The sequence below is a fragment of the Notolabrus celidotus genome, chromosome 21 (genome assembly GCF_009762535.1).
Source record: "Notolabrus celidotus isolate fNotCel1 chromosome 21, fNotCel1.pri, whole genome shotgun sequence".
Lineage (NCBI taxonomy): Eukaryota > Metazoa > Chordata > Actinopteri > Labriformes > Labridae > Notolabrus > Notolabrus celidotus.
In genome coordinates, this window is record NC_048292.1 from 8,857,878 (window position 1) to 8,872,899 (window position 15,022).

At 41.6% G+C, this 15,022-nt stretch overlaps 1 protein-coding gene across 2 annotated transcripts in view; it reads left to right on the top strand.

The window, feature by feature from the left end:
* Positions 1-13,836, top strand: part of prickle1b (prickle homolog 1b) — a 31,761-nt gene extending 17,925 nt beyond the window's left edge. Inside the window, exons 2-8 of one of the 2 annotated variants that reach the window (XM_034673496.1) lie at positions 4,337-4,534; positions 5,152-5,265; positions 7,836-7,973; positions 10,198-10,401; positions 10,495-10,681; positions 10,874-11,872; positions 11,962-13,836. In XM_034673496.1, coding sequence (XP_034529387.1) covers positions 4,346-4,534; positions 5,152-5,265; positions 7,836-7,973; positions 10,198-10,401; positions 10,495-10,681; positions 10,874-11,872; positions 11,962-12,914 — 2,784 coding nt within the window. In that variant the 5' untranslated portion in view covers positions 4,337-4,345 and the 3' untranslated portion in view covers positions 12,915-13,836. Of the gene's footprint in view, positions 1-4,336; positions 4,535-5,151; positions 5,266-7,835; positions 7,974-8,128; positions 8,288-10,197; positions 10,402-10,494; positions 10,682-10,873; positions 11,873-11,961 lie in introns of those variants that run through there. The other variant, XM_034673497.1, reaches the window with a different exon arrangement.
* The last annotated feature ends 1,186 nt before the right edge of the window (positions 13,837-15,022 follow it).

Genomic DNA, 15,022 nt, shown 5'->3' on the forward strand with positions numbered 1-15,022 from the left:
TAAAGGCAGTTAATGACTGTCTGGCTTGTAGACCAAAAAAATTGAGAAAGGTTTAGACAGAGAGGACATGTCATTGAGCGCTCTTGGGGTGGGGTTGTAGGGCCTGATGTCACTCTGTTGGGAGGAAGGGGTGTAGAGATAGGTGGGGTGACTCTGGAGAGTGTGTGTGATTGAAGAGCGGTGGCAGGCGATTTGCTCTGGAGGGGTGGAATGAGGGAGGGGCTGACATGGCTTGGCTGCCTCATGAGCACACACACAGAGAGACACATGCACTCAATCCCACACACTCACCGGGATCAGAGACACTCCAGATAGAGACGACACCTCTCTGCCCTCCTCTCTCCTCTTTGGACCTCAAAGTTTTAGATCTTAAAAAAAGCTGCAACCCGTTTTTTTTTCCAAGTTTACATTCAAAAGGCTGATACGTTTGGGGAATACTTCCTGGCTGAATAGGATCTGGATCTGATTAAGACTTGGATCAGTTGAATTTGATGCTGCAGACATGTTGCCAAAAACTTGAGTGCTGTGTGACCTGGGGATTTCTTATGTGAATGAAAGCTTTATGTGAAGGCGGACTTGAAGATGCTTTTCCTGGAGGTAAGAGCAAAAGAGATGATTACACTTCCTGAAACTTGCATGCAGTGGATTTTGGGAGAATTTTAGTGATGGAAACGAGCTTGCTAAAATAATCTCAAGATTAAAGTGCTACAAGTCTGTACTGCTCTGTTTTGATGCAGTGTTTGGATGTATGTGTTCATCTTGTGTCTGTGTGTATAGACTGTATTTTTGTGTCTGTGCAGGTGGTCTCACTCCAGCTGTGTTAAGTCTCTCGTGCACCCCCTGACACCCATTTGGCCTTACAATAACACTCTTAGCCAGTCAAAGAGGGATGACCTCGGCCTTTGAACTCTACTATTTAATGGTTTTCCAAAAATAACAAATGCAGTGAAGTTTAGAAAAATTGGCTTTTTCAGCGGTTTTGGTTTCAGTGAGCACTCCAAGGTTTCCATATATGCTCAAGATACAGTGGGAAAATCTGCTTGAGTTTTACATCTCTGTATATAAGAATGTATTCCTTTAGTTGACAAGAGTTGTGTTCATTTGAAAGTGACGTGTTTTAGAACTCAGTAAAGGAGAGTGCTTGAAAAGTGTCAGAGTGAGTGTGAGGGGCATAAGATTAACCGTTAGCTTGCCCATGTTTACACAGACTCAATGTTGTGACTCCTTAAATGCCTTTTTCAAAAAAGTTTCCCTTTTTGACCTCTCTAACCCCCCCCTGTCACATTTCCAGGCGGCCTGGGTTTGAAGAAGGAGTTGTTGGACGTTTTGTTTTTGTTGTTGACAAAGACCGCCATTGTGTTGTTGCCAATGGGTGACATGGTGTAATGCGAGTTGATGTGTACGTTGGCTCAGGAATCCACAGTCACCTTTCCCCTGGTTGCTTTTGGGATGAGATGCAGGAGAGTTGGAGGGAAGAAACCATTAGAGGAGCGGATGAACGATTACCAAACCAGATTTAAAAATAATGGATCCATTGAACAGTCACTCCATTGCCTTTTCTGACAGTTAACTCATTGTGTAGTATTTTTTCAAGCTGAAATAAAATCAAAAACATCAACTGTTAATTATTCTGAACTGCAAGCTGAAAACACATCTTTGGAGACACCATGGTGCTGTTCAAATGCAGCTCAGAGTAATCTCAGAGGGAAAAATGTCCTCATCTAATTGCATCACTTACTGGTCCTAACCGGGTTAGACAAGATAAAACAAAATAGGTAAAGAAAGCTTCTGACTGATAGCATTATCTATCCCACCATAAAACCTGATAGATTAGTCACTAAAGAACAAAGCAACACTCATATACCCCTTTGTTATGTGATAAGAGATTCGGTTTGACTTTTAACAGCATTTCTAATCTGTAAATTCTGTGTTTTGAGGCCTGAGGCTTCCTTCAACTGTATGCTAATCATGGGAATACTACATTTGTCCTGTTGTTGGAGTACATACAAGTACATGGTGCAGGGGGGGAGGCCTTGAGGGTAAGCTGAGGGAGTTGACTTTCTACAAGGATGGGGAGCTGCAGTGTTTGGATTGTGATGCAGCCTTTAGAGAGGGCTTTAGTGAAGAGGATATTCTGGGAGGAGAATGTAAGAACAGAGTTCATTTGCAAAAACAGATAACTCTGTTTTTATAAATAAAAAAAAAACATATTTCTTTTTTATATAGATTCCTAATTAAGTTACATTTTCAAGATACCTCTGATTAGTTAAGTCATTTTGTCTTTGTCAAAGCCACCCAACCTCAGTTGATTGATAATACCAAAAGCTAGTAATAGAAAAACTATGTGTTTTGAAACATTTTTTTAAAAAAATGTAAAAGTGAGTTTATTATTACTATAACAACAATTCCTGTCATCAAATAACAGTTTTACTTTGATCTAATAAAGGACTTTAGATAAATTAGCGGGAAGGTAAGGGAGCCAGGATAATATAATGTAAACAAACCTATAACCTACATAAAAGTGTTTGCTGCACAAAATATCTAATGTGGTTAAATATACAGCACTAGACTTTAAATTCTCTCTAGGGTCAGTAAATATAGGTATAGTGTGTTATTGTAAAATATTTTGTCATGTGGTGTCATTCCTATCGCACCGCAGCTTATTGAAGCATAGCATGTCGTATCATACTGTAGTGTATCGGTCATATTATTGAATCATATTGCATCTGATTGTGACGAATCATATTGAATTATATCCTATTGTTACATTTCCTGCTTTGTTGTTGCCACAGTAACTTTGTACTCGATAGCTTTATCAAGACAATCAATTCACTCTCACTCAAAAGGGACATTAGAACAATTTGTAGTAAACCTACAACATATTGAATAGTAAAGAGTTGTCAAAACAACTACAAACATGACAATGATTCTTGTGGTGAAATACGATTTTTTATATTTAATTACATTCTTTATTAAACTGATTAGTTCAACCCTTTTTCCCGCCCCAGTTATTTTCATACAGTCCCTAAGAATCTGATTATCACCTGGCACAAGCATTGTTCTAAATGAGTTTACATGATTGCTCCACAGTCACAGTTAACAGGCATAATACTGCTCAATTGAAGCAATCAGGACCCTAATGTCCCTCATAGTACCACTTTTCTGTAGAAGATCAAAGAAAAGTGAAGTTTGGAGGGCCTGTGTGAACATTCTGTTTTTACCCAAACAAGTGCTATTCTGGTGGATATTTGCATGTCAAAGAAGCAGAGCAGAGCGCGGCAAGATCGCAAGTGGCTGTGTCATCACCTTGGGACTGAAGTGCATTATCAGGCTGAGAGGCCTCTGGGGAACATGTCTGCTGAGATAAGAGGGCTACTTCTGAAGGTGGCAGACACACAATGACAAGACTGACTGATGCCTATAAATCCAACAGTTCCACAGTTATCAGTTCGTGAAGAGGGAGGGGAAAAAGCGTTCAGGAGTGCACTGAAAGCCAAAGTACACTTATTGTTGTGACGCTTTAGAAATTGCATCTCTCTTATATTTCTCATGCTCTTGCATTTTCCTGACCACAGTTGTCCATTTTTGGGGTAGTCATGCCCTTTAAATAGCTGTAAATCACTGTCCTATCCCAAAGAGACGGGCTGCTTTCTCGTGTCTCATAACTTTAGGCACTTTATAGCACTCTAGATAAGAGCAACAGATGTTTGGTGGAGAACAGCTGGAATTTTAGAGCATTAAAGTCTTAAGTTGAAAGAACTGTGAAAGGAAATGTACTGGATGTATGTTCACTCACGGATGCAGTAAAGTGTCTCAACGAGGTCTTTAATTTTATGAAATGCACTCATTGGTTCCTTATTTCCTCTATGCAATATGAGGTATGGTTGATGTCATGTATGGTTGTGATATAGTGCACAGAATGGAAAATTCTGCTATCGCTTTCCATTATGAATCACCCTAAGTGTGTCTTCAGATCCTTTTGAAGACTGACAGGCTGTGTTTGGAGGGCTTTTTAGAGCACTGTTCTGTCATGGATCATCAAAGGAAATGATGACGTTGTGCATCATAGAAAATAATATATTAGTCATACTCACACGTGGATCAAAATGTGATATGACAACGAGAAGCTTCTCATTTTCCTTTTTCAAAGTAACAGCCTCTCTGCACTTATTCTGGCTGTTTTAATGAAGTCAAGTTGAGAAACATGGAGATTAAAACAAACAGCAGTATCAGAGCTGGTCCTTATGAGGCATTTAAAGGATATAAAGAGAAACTGAAGAATAGATTGCTGGATTATGAAAATGTCTTTACTAAATCTCCTCTTTTTTATCCACAGCGCCAGTCTATGATGAACCTGGAGCGTGGTGAAAGAGGGGAGCGTCCCTCTTCTCGAGGCCTGGAGATGGAGCCTCGCATTGGGGGGAAGATGGGGAAGATATCGGTGGGGTTCCAGAGGAGCTCTACATCGGATGATGACTCTGGTTGTGCGTTGGAGGAGTACGCTTGGGTGCCACCAGGACTCAGGCCTGAGCAGGTTAGACTCCTGCCTGTTTTTCACCCCCTTTGTTGTCCTATAGCTACCACCTAGATTACTTTATACATCTTTAAAAGTAGTGCCAGGTAAATCCAGGCTCCAAAAGAACTGCAAAAAACATGTGTACTACTTTGCAGTTGTAGTTTCTAGAGGTGAAAATTTCCTCCTGGGGATGATGGGAAACCTGTTTACTAATAGCAGGCGTGCTTCTAGGTCTAACAGGGTCGTGTACAGACACTCTGTTCCCTGTGCCCTAGTAACAGATTACCAGTGCCACATGTTGATGCCTAACATCTGGCTGTGGATTTTTATATCACATTATTTGTGTGCCTCTAAGATACACACGTTCTGCGTATTTCACTCAAGTTTTCTGTATTTGTTTCCTGGAAATGCAACACAATCTTCCCAATGTGTTTTTGCCCCCCTGTCAGGAGGAATCAGCATTTCCATTACCTGGCTGCCTCCAACATGTGGAGATATTTCACAGTCAAGTGCCTGTTGCTAGATTGAGATTGACACGTTCTCTGCCTGATCTAAAGGAAAAGATGAGAAGCCTCTCTCCTTCTCTTGTTTTCTCCACTGCTCCCCAGAGTTCACATATCTGTCATTGTCCACAGGTGCAGATGTATTTCTCCTGTCTACCGGAGGATAAGGTGCCGTACGTGAACAGTCCTGGAGAGAAGCACAGGATCAGACAGCTCCTCTACCAGCTGCCGCCACATGACAATGAGGTAGGGATGATGAGAGAGAGACACGGACAGGGTGTGAGAGAGAGAGAGAGAGAGAGAAGAGAGGAACAGTCTGCTGCAGTATAGGAAGCAGAAGTTGCTTCCCTATATCCAGATGCAGAAAGAAGAAAGTATATGATACACTGCCAAAAAGTTAAAAGTTGGATTTAAACTCTACCTGGAAGTCAATTTATGTTTCAACTGTTCATCTCTTATTCCTAAGAGGACAGTTTCTGTGCTTCCACCCTCCTGAAGTTGGTGAGTTGTTAAAATTGTGCGGCAATTTTTTCAGTTTAACATTTCAAAATACCATTCACAAAATACAGTAAGCAAATCAAACTATAAGACGTGATAGTCAAAATACAGATAAGCACTTAAAGTAAAATTGCTAAAGGAGTTTAGAGTTTGAATTTAGGATCAAGTTTAAAGTAGATGAGCTGTCAGTGGAAAGAAATTAAAGCCAGTTTAAAGCTCCTGTGAGGGGTATTAGGTTGGTTATGAAACAGACTAAAATGAATCTTTGTCACCCACAAGAGCAATTAAGGTCATCAGGATGAAGACTTATTATTTCTGTATCATTATTTTTTTGATCTGTAACTGCTGCTGCAGGGTAGGTGTCAGCTGAATTGATTAACAGCAGGCCTGTGATAAAGCCAGAGAGGGATTTATTTGACAATCAAAAGAAAATAGGATGAGATTTATCAGGAGAACAATCTACAAAGAACCAGGAAGGATAGTTTTTCCCACAAGGGGGCACCAAAATCAATGCACCAAAAGTTCCTCACAGGAGCTTTAAGGGTATGACCTTAAATATGAAGTTTAGGTTGAGGCTCAAAAAGTAGTTGGAGTGAATTGTGTTGGTACAAAACTCAAGTTATGGGATATAGAGGAGTAGCAGAAGATATAGTTTTGTTTAAAGGTGAAGCACACCCATTATTGATTATTTCCACACCCTCAACAGATTTCAGATTTCTCGCTCTTACCATTTTTCTTGGTGACCAACTCATCAAGAAAAAGTTAATTAAAAGTTTGGTTTCGTATTACCAATAAGATTCAGCATTTCAAACTACACCCAGTTCTAACTCAACTAAAGCCAGCAGCTGAGTAAAGCCCTAACAAGTTGCCTCTCTTGTAAAACTACAACAATGGCAACATTCCCTCCACTGTTTGACAGAACACCTCTCCTGTAACAGTAAAAACCTGCCAGCCTCTTCTGTAGAGTCACTTTATGGTGTGCAAACCAGCACTCCTTTCACATCTCTGTTAATAGAGTTTACATTTGAAGATATGTTGCAGGGGTTATCACCAGAGGGGAAACATGGGAGGGGCTACTGTCTGATGGTGGTGGTCGCTGTACACACACACACCCACTGAAGATACACAGTAGGGACTCTCAACTACACAGTATTTGAGTAAGAGGTTTTATGATGTTTGTCGGCAAAACCTGGTGGTTGAGGAGGCAAACTGCTGGAGGATTCTTTGTGTAACTGTGATTGGAAGGGATAAGCAGTGTGTGAGCTCACATGCCATCATCAATTAATGTTGTTTAGAAAAAAAACAAGCTAAATGTTGGGATAGTCTTGGTCTTTTATCTGGGGCTTCATCACCGACTCTAAACACAGGAGAAAGGGTTTGAGTGCCATCCTTTCATTGGGCTTTGCAGGAATTTGCTTCATATAAACCCTTTTCTAGCCATGAAGGTACTTAGTGTCAAACAAAACCCCAAATGTAAGGGGAAAAAATATAGATACTTGTTCCAAAACTGATACTAGTACTGATCTGACACTGATACTGATACAAATACTAGTACTAGTATCATATTGGTATCAGCCTCAGATATCGCCTAAACTGCAGTATCGAATATCAGGTTTCTACCCCAAAATTTAAAGGAAAGACAGTTGTTCCAATACCAATACCTGTTTGATACAAATAGATACTAGCTTCAAACAAACCCATTTCTATTCATATATCAACTTCATGAATAATGTCATACACTTTCCCTAAGCTAAGAGAAGTAAAAGATACCAGTATCAGTCTGATACAGATACAGCTCCTAGTATTGGTTCAATACAGATACAGATACCAGTATTGGTTTGATACTAATATTAATACTGTTATCCATCCAACACAGGTACTGATACCAACATTGGTCTGATACAGATACTGATACCAGTATTGGTCTGATAACAGTACTGATAACAGTATCAGTCTGATTCAGATATTGATACATGTATCAGTATGTAAGCCAATGCATGTACAAATAACTATTATTTTGTCAACATAGAAAGTATAATATTAGTTGAAGTTAGAAATGTCAGTAATTTGTATGTTTCCTTGTATAACACATACTTTTAAACCTGATATCAGATGTATAGTGAGTTTAAGCTGGGCATCCGGACTAGGAAAGAAAATTGGTATCAAGAGAAATGAAAGACAGAGCATCACTGGAAATAGTTAAATGTTTTTCCTCCCTCCCTTTTCTTTCTATCTGTTTTTTCTCCTGGTGAATTGCTCTCTTCTGTTCTTTTGATTTGTCAACTCACCACTCTCTCTTCTCTTTCTTTTCTCACCAGCTTCGTTACTGCCACTCTCTCACTGAAGAGGAAAAGAGGGAGCTTCATATGTTCAGTGCCCAGAGGAAGAGAGAGGCACTTGGGAGAGGAACACCCAAGATCCTGCCCCGAGCTCTGCAACACACACGCTGTGAAACTGTAGGTCCCCCATGTGGATACCCATGAACACGCACACACACACAAACATGCATGCACAGGAACGCCAGCGTCATTAAGTTCTCATAAAGGTATACTATCAGTTGCAAGGAAAACAACTTGTGAGTCCTAAGTTATTTATACCACCAGCAGCTAACACCCACTATGCCATCCCATTGCTGAGCCGCTCCAGGCACAATCCTGATTGGCTAATGTGATGGTTTTAATCATGGGCACAAACCTCCTCATTAAGGCGAGAGGGGAAGCGGGGAAATTGGAAGGCTCACGCTCAAGCCAAGCGGAGCAGCCAGTTCCTTGTGAGGAATCCTGCAAATTTCCTGCCACCAATCTACATCTCAGCATGACAGACAGCAATACACTGAATACATCAACAAATAAATAACTGTACAGATTTACAAGGACTTCTCTTACAGTCTTAAAAGGCAACTTTTTCCAAACAAGTCACAGTATGTGGCACATTATTCCACATCAAATGGTATAATTAGATACAGCTAAGCTCAGTGCATGCAGCTGGATTGAGGGCTTTTCTTGAGAGAGGAATGCAACTTTCTTTATCTGTCTGAAAACTTTGAAGAAAGTTAATGAACTTGAATAATAGATGTATCCGTTGGTGCTACATAATTTGTCATTGGATTATACACTGGGTAGAGGCCAAAAGACCCTTCAATTGTATTCTGTAAGCATGTACTGCCAAAAAAAAGGGGGAACTAGGTTTTTTAGGAGTCTTGATTTTTTGGACAAACTAGTCATTTTAGGATGCATTTGACTCAGTGGTTGCAGCTTTAAGAAGAATGCTTGTAACAATCTTTAATCCTGACCTCTAATTCCTACTTTTGATTTGTGATGGAATTTTAAACAACATCAAGTGCTGTTACAGCTGTCCTTGTTCTTATTTTGGAAACATTTCCTTTCTCTGCGGACAAATTATCAATATTAGTGTTATGTGGCTTCCGACAAACCAATCCCTGACCATTGAGTAAACCTCTGCCAGGCATCCCATGAGAGCAGGCAAGCCATGCTAATTCCCCCGGAAAGGCAGTCCATCAACACCCAAACACAGATGCTACCACAGGGATGCAAGGTCACACAGGAACAGCAATAAGCACACATTCATTGGCATACTGAGCATGCATGTGTCCATAAATACTCTACAAACATGCATACTTTTACTGTATAAACCTACCAATCACTCATTCATACAGGCACACCTACGCACATGTGCACATTCATACACTCATGCAAACATTTATACGCATTCTGCAGATGCTTATGTGTTCAAAAGGATATATCACGAATGCATGGTAGTACACACACACACAACACATAGAGCAACAATTGTGCACACATTCACACACAATTTGTCAGGCTCCAGTTTCCTGGTGCTACACTAAAAGGGACACACAACACCTTCATATCCAAGGCCTCTGTCTGTCCACCCCGGTAATAATGGTTAACAGCTGGTCACGCTATCCTATAGCTGCTTATGGGTGCCTCACAGCTATGCTGGGTTATATAAAGACTTTTGATTGCTTGCTCCGACATGCTCTGACAATCTCTGTGGAGATATATGATCTTTCCACTCAGGATCAAGGCCAGTGTATTCTGTTAAAGCTAAAAGAAAAACTAAACGAAGACAGACAGTAGATTGCTTGGTTTGCATTTGTCTTCATCCAAACCATTTATGCTGAAATTGTTAGATTTATCAGCTGTTTTGAATCTGCTCCCATATTAATGCAAAGAGTTCTCGCCAGAAAGAAAGGGCAGTTTATCTGTACATTTTAATAGCAAGCTTAGTCTCTGTGTCCTTGTTAAGAGTAACTTGCATTACCTTTGGTATGTAGCAGTACTATATTTTTGTTATGAGTGGCATCATGGTAGGATGTCCTTTGGCACTAACAGTACAATCACCTGTTGTTGGCTGCAAATGATACCTCAGCTGATATGTGATATGTTTGAATAGGTATCTCCATCATCAGTGATTTGTTTATGTTGCATTCTTCATGTGTCATAGGCAATGACTGTACCTCGAATCAGTGTTGAAACGTCATTCACTTATGTGTTAGTCTTTGTGTAAATCTCTAGGGTTTAATTCCCAGGATAGCACACTAATCACCAGATATACTAATAATAAATAATAAGCGCTGGCTTAACAAGAGGCCTGAAATAGAAATCTCATGGATCATCTGTTGTTTTGTTCAATTATCAGTGTGCTGGAGGAATCAATGGAGGGGAGATGGCAATTTTTGCCTCCAGAGCAGGGCCGAGCCCTTGCTGGCACCCCGCGTGCTTCGTGTGTGCCACATGTCAAGAGCTTCTGGTGGATCTGATCTACTTCTCCCAAAATGGCAAGATCCTCTGTGGAAGACACCACGCAGAGCTTCTCAAACCTCGATGCTCTTCTTGTGATGAGGTAAGACCATTCATAGTAGCCATGGAATAGCAAGTACCAAGTCCATCAAGTTGCAAAGAACTAACGGCTGTGTGTCTGGATGTTCCCCACTAGATCATCTTTTCAGATGAATGCACTGAAGCAGAGGGTCGTCACTGGCACATGAAGCACTTTGCCTGTTTCGAGTGCGAGACAATGCTCGGTGGGCAGCGCTACATCATGAAAGATGGAAAGCCATACTGCTGTGGCTGCTTTGAGTCACTGTATGCAGAGTACTGCGAGGCCTGTGGTGAAAACATTGGTGAGTTTTATTTCTTATGTGCAAGAAAGATCTCAGCTTTAAATGTTTGTTTGTTCCAATATTGCCAGATTAGAATAAAGAGCTACTCTGCTGGCAGATCGCCTATTAGATCTTGCAGCTGTCTTCCTTTGGCAACTTTTCAAACTTTGCCTAATGCTATTCTACTTTTCTCTTCATACCATGCTGCTTTAGGTGTGGACCATGCCCAGATGACCTATGAAGGTATACACTGGCACGCCACAGACCAGTGCTTCTGCTGTGCCCAGTGCAAGGCTTCATTGCTGGGTTGTCCTTTCCTTCCAAAGCAGGGCCGCATCTATTGCTCAAAGGCCTGCAGCCAAGGGGAAGATATCCATGCATCAGACTCATCTGATTCTGCTTTCCAGTCCGCCCGTTCACGTGAATCCCGCCGTAGTGTCCGGATGGGGAAGAGTAGCAGGCCTGCTGAACAGTGGAGACAGTCGCAGGTGCTTAACCCCCCTGCTACCATCCCCTCCTTTGATTACAAGTTTGGAGATGCAGAGGGTGATGGACATGCCGACTGTGATATTGGAATCGTAGGGCGCAAGCTGGCCCATCTAGGCCTGGAGGAGGAGAGGTTCTGGAGAGATCGGGAGGAGCAGGATGCTGGTGGAGAGGAGGATCCAGAGGAGTGGGCCCAGCATGATGACTATATGACCCAACTCCTACTCAAATTTGGTGACCGTGGGATGTTACACCAATTTCAGCAGCCATCCCTTAAATCTCCTAGCCCTAGCAGCGACAGAAACAGGGTAATGAGTGTGTCTGACCCCTGGCTTAAGCCTGATTCAACATCCATGAGGGTAGCTGCTTCTTCTCCCACCCCTGCAAGTCCTACCCAGAGCCAGACTTCTAGTCAATCTCGAGCCAACAGTCTCAGCCCTGGATTGATGAGCAAGAAGAACCTGCCTGAAATGTACTGGGCACAATCCCAGGATGGGATGGGGGACTCAGCCTACGGGAGTCATCCGGGTCCTGCCAGTGCAAGAAAGATTCAAGAGCTGGACTTAGACCAGGATCAGGACCAATCTGGAACAGGAAGACAGCCCTTCTGGACAGAAAATAGGCAGTGGTATGACGACTCTCTTGAGTGTATCGCTGATGAGCTGAGAAAGGTCGGACAAGGTGGTGGAGACTCCATGGACTCCCTGGCACTTTCAAACATCACTGGTAAGAAGACCATTAGTCTCATGCTGAAAATTGTCCTTTTTTTTAATCAAACAGCCATTTAATGTGTTTCTCCGTCTTGTCCTTTTTAGGTGCATCAGTGGATGGAGATGGCAGGGAAAGACCTATCGTCTACACCCTTGCCATGCAAGATTCCTCAGTGGCAGACGAGTGCGAGAAGATGAGCAACATGGGAACCTTTAATTCATCTCATCTTCACCACAGTGCCAATTCTCTAAACCTCAACATGGAGAAGGGAGACGAGGAGATAGCAATGGCAATGAGGGGAGGCGCACCAGGAGGACTTATTTCCCCACAGTCTGAAGGTCTACCTTCTTCCTTTGTCCATGCCCCTGCTCTCAGAAGGAGCAAGTCTCAATCCAGGCCTCCTCAGATGGTCAAGTTCTCAGAGGACACGGTGGACAATGGATATAACGATGGGTTTGATGTCAATGTTAGACGACATCCTATGAGTGAGAAGCCACAGAGGAGGGTATACCTCCCAGATGAAATGGCCCGAGAAAGAGGCCACCCAGCAAGCCACCACGGACGTAGCAAGCATCACCACCACCATCACAGCCAAGGCCGGCACCACAGGAGCCGCAAGACTCGATCAGACAACAACCTTCACATGGTTCCTTTGGAGAAAGTCCAGAGGCCCTATGAGAACCAGCAGCAAGGTCTGGTAAATCCCCTTTGTAATCCAATGCTTCTACAGCATCCAGCTCATAGGCTACCCATGGCCTACCCCCAATCCAGATCTGACTTTATGCCTCAGGGTTTGGCTCCAGGAGACCCACGCGTTGATCAGTTCACAGGTCTTTACAGAGATGAGGATGACTGTTGCTCTACTTGCTCTTCCTCATCATCAGACTCTGAGGAGGAGGGCTATTTTCTGGGCCAGCCAATCCCTCAACCTCGAGCAGTTGGACGTTACTATGCTGAGGACTACCCAACAAGGGTTACAGCCCTCTCTTCCCAGTTTCATGGTCCACAGACTGGTCGCAGAAAGGGCCATCGCTCCAAAAACTGTATCATTTCTTAACAGCACAGTGTTTTTACATTGTAGTCTGCACTACACCAAGCAATAGTCAGATTTTCTTTGGATGTACATTTCGCTGATAAATCTCTGCTTAAAAAGGATGTTTAAAACAACCCATGTGGACATGATTAGTATTGCACTCTTAACAGGAAGTCTATTCACAAATGTCACGATGCATATCATACTTCATCTAATGAAAGAACAGACAACTGCAAACTGTTGGAAAAGTAAGACTGGGTCTTGGTTGAAATGTATTATTTGTGTATGTATAAATTAGGCCTAAACAATGGGAGTTTTTGACTTAAGCACTATTATGATGCATGGACCAGTGAATTAGGCCCAAAGTTTGTAAAGTGGCAACTATACTAACTTTTTCATCAAGTTGAGCATTTTCCAGTCAGACTTTTTAAAATGTGTTCTGTTAAAACATTTGCAGCAGCATCTTTGTAGGCTTAAAATGGCAACACAGTGTACACAGAGCTTGATAAAGTAGAAAGTAGAAAAGAACCAAATAATTATTTAATGCATTATTATAGTGCAAAAATGATAATGTATATACTAAGTTAAGATTTTAATACTGGTATTTTTATATCTGTGGTTCAAAGAATTGTTTTGAAGTGTAAGAAAACAGCATCTGTTATGGTAACCAAAATGACCTCTACAACATTTTATGAGGAACAACAGAGAAGGTGCCACTTCATTAATTGTGTTGTTCACAGCAAAGTGCCATGTTACTAGGTAACAATGTTGACAATGACATACAGTATACCAAAATGCTCTCTTGTGTAGAAAATGCAAAATGAATGGCGGTAACACCCACATGTTCCAGTATCCCGCTTACCTGCTCACTACCCTTGCTCTGACATAACCCGCTAAATGCTTTGTGATGTAAAGATGCTTGTAATAAATATTTTTTTCCCTCAAAGCTGATGTTTTATTTTGAATAATTTTCACCATACATGATATTCTAATTCAAATGACATTTTTAGAACCCCTTCAATTGTAGGGATGTTTTTAAGTAGGGATGCATCAGTGTACTGGCTGTTGACAGACATCCACTCATCTGCAAATTGAGTGCCATGCACTGATGTTGGTAGTCACTGAGGAAGCACTCAATTGTTGTTTTTTTTCCAATTTCCTATATTTTCCAAGTCATTCTGATACTGCTCCAAGTACATTATTAGCTTTCAGAAGCTATTCATTAGCCTGTCAGAAGCCAGATTTTCCACCCCACCAAAAGGCTCTTGGTTATCAAGAGCAGTGAATTCAATGATCTTGTAAAGCTTTTTTACTTTTGGGTGGTCGCTTCTATATTTCTGAGCCTTGTTGAATGACTGAAGTAAAGGCTGCTGACAGGTTTTTGCTGCCGCCAAGGCTTTTTTGTTCTTACTCCTCTCAGTACTACTACTCTCAGTGCTTCAGGATGACAGTTATTAAGATGCACAATCAAATTGGTTGTGTTAAAGGAGGTTTTTTTTAATCCTCCTCCCATCATCTTTGCTTTACAAGCATTTAAAAAAAACTACACTTCAAAGTACTTCCATACAGCTGAAATGTTGAATATTGTTGATGATGCTGATGCCAATACAAATGATTACCACTTGAAGATGACACCTGTGGGACAAACTGATTAGTTTTCATGGCCTAGTGTGAAAGAAGATATTGGCAGTGTGGGACAGATCAGTGAGATGCAGTTTTTAAGACATTTTAAGAGGAAGCTGCTGTTAGTAGTCACAGAGTAAACATCTGTTCAGAGAGAGGGACTTCAAATGTCAACACTATCCCTCCCAACCAGATTTCCTCTTAGCCCCCCCAACACAGATCGTAGTGTGCAGTCATGATCGTGCCGGACTCATAACCAATGTGCCCTGATTTTCACCATCTTTGCACCTCAGTTTTTTAGGGTGAGATGCAGCAAAGACTTCTGAGTCTTTCTAGTAGTGCAGGTTTCATTTGACACCTGGACATTTTTTTAAATTTGTGTCCAAACTTCATGATGTTAGATATGAACATCTTATCAGAACTGACCTTTTCTATTGTGCTGCTAATTGGAAAACATTTTGGAGTCTGTACCATTGAGAAGAAACAAATGTGAAACTGTAAATGCTGAA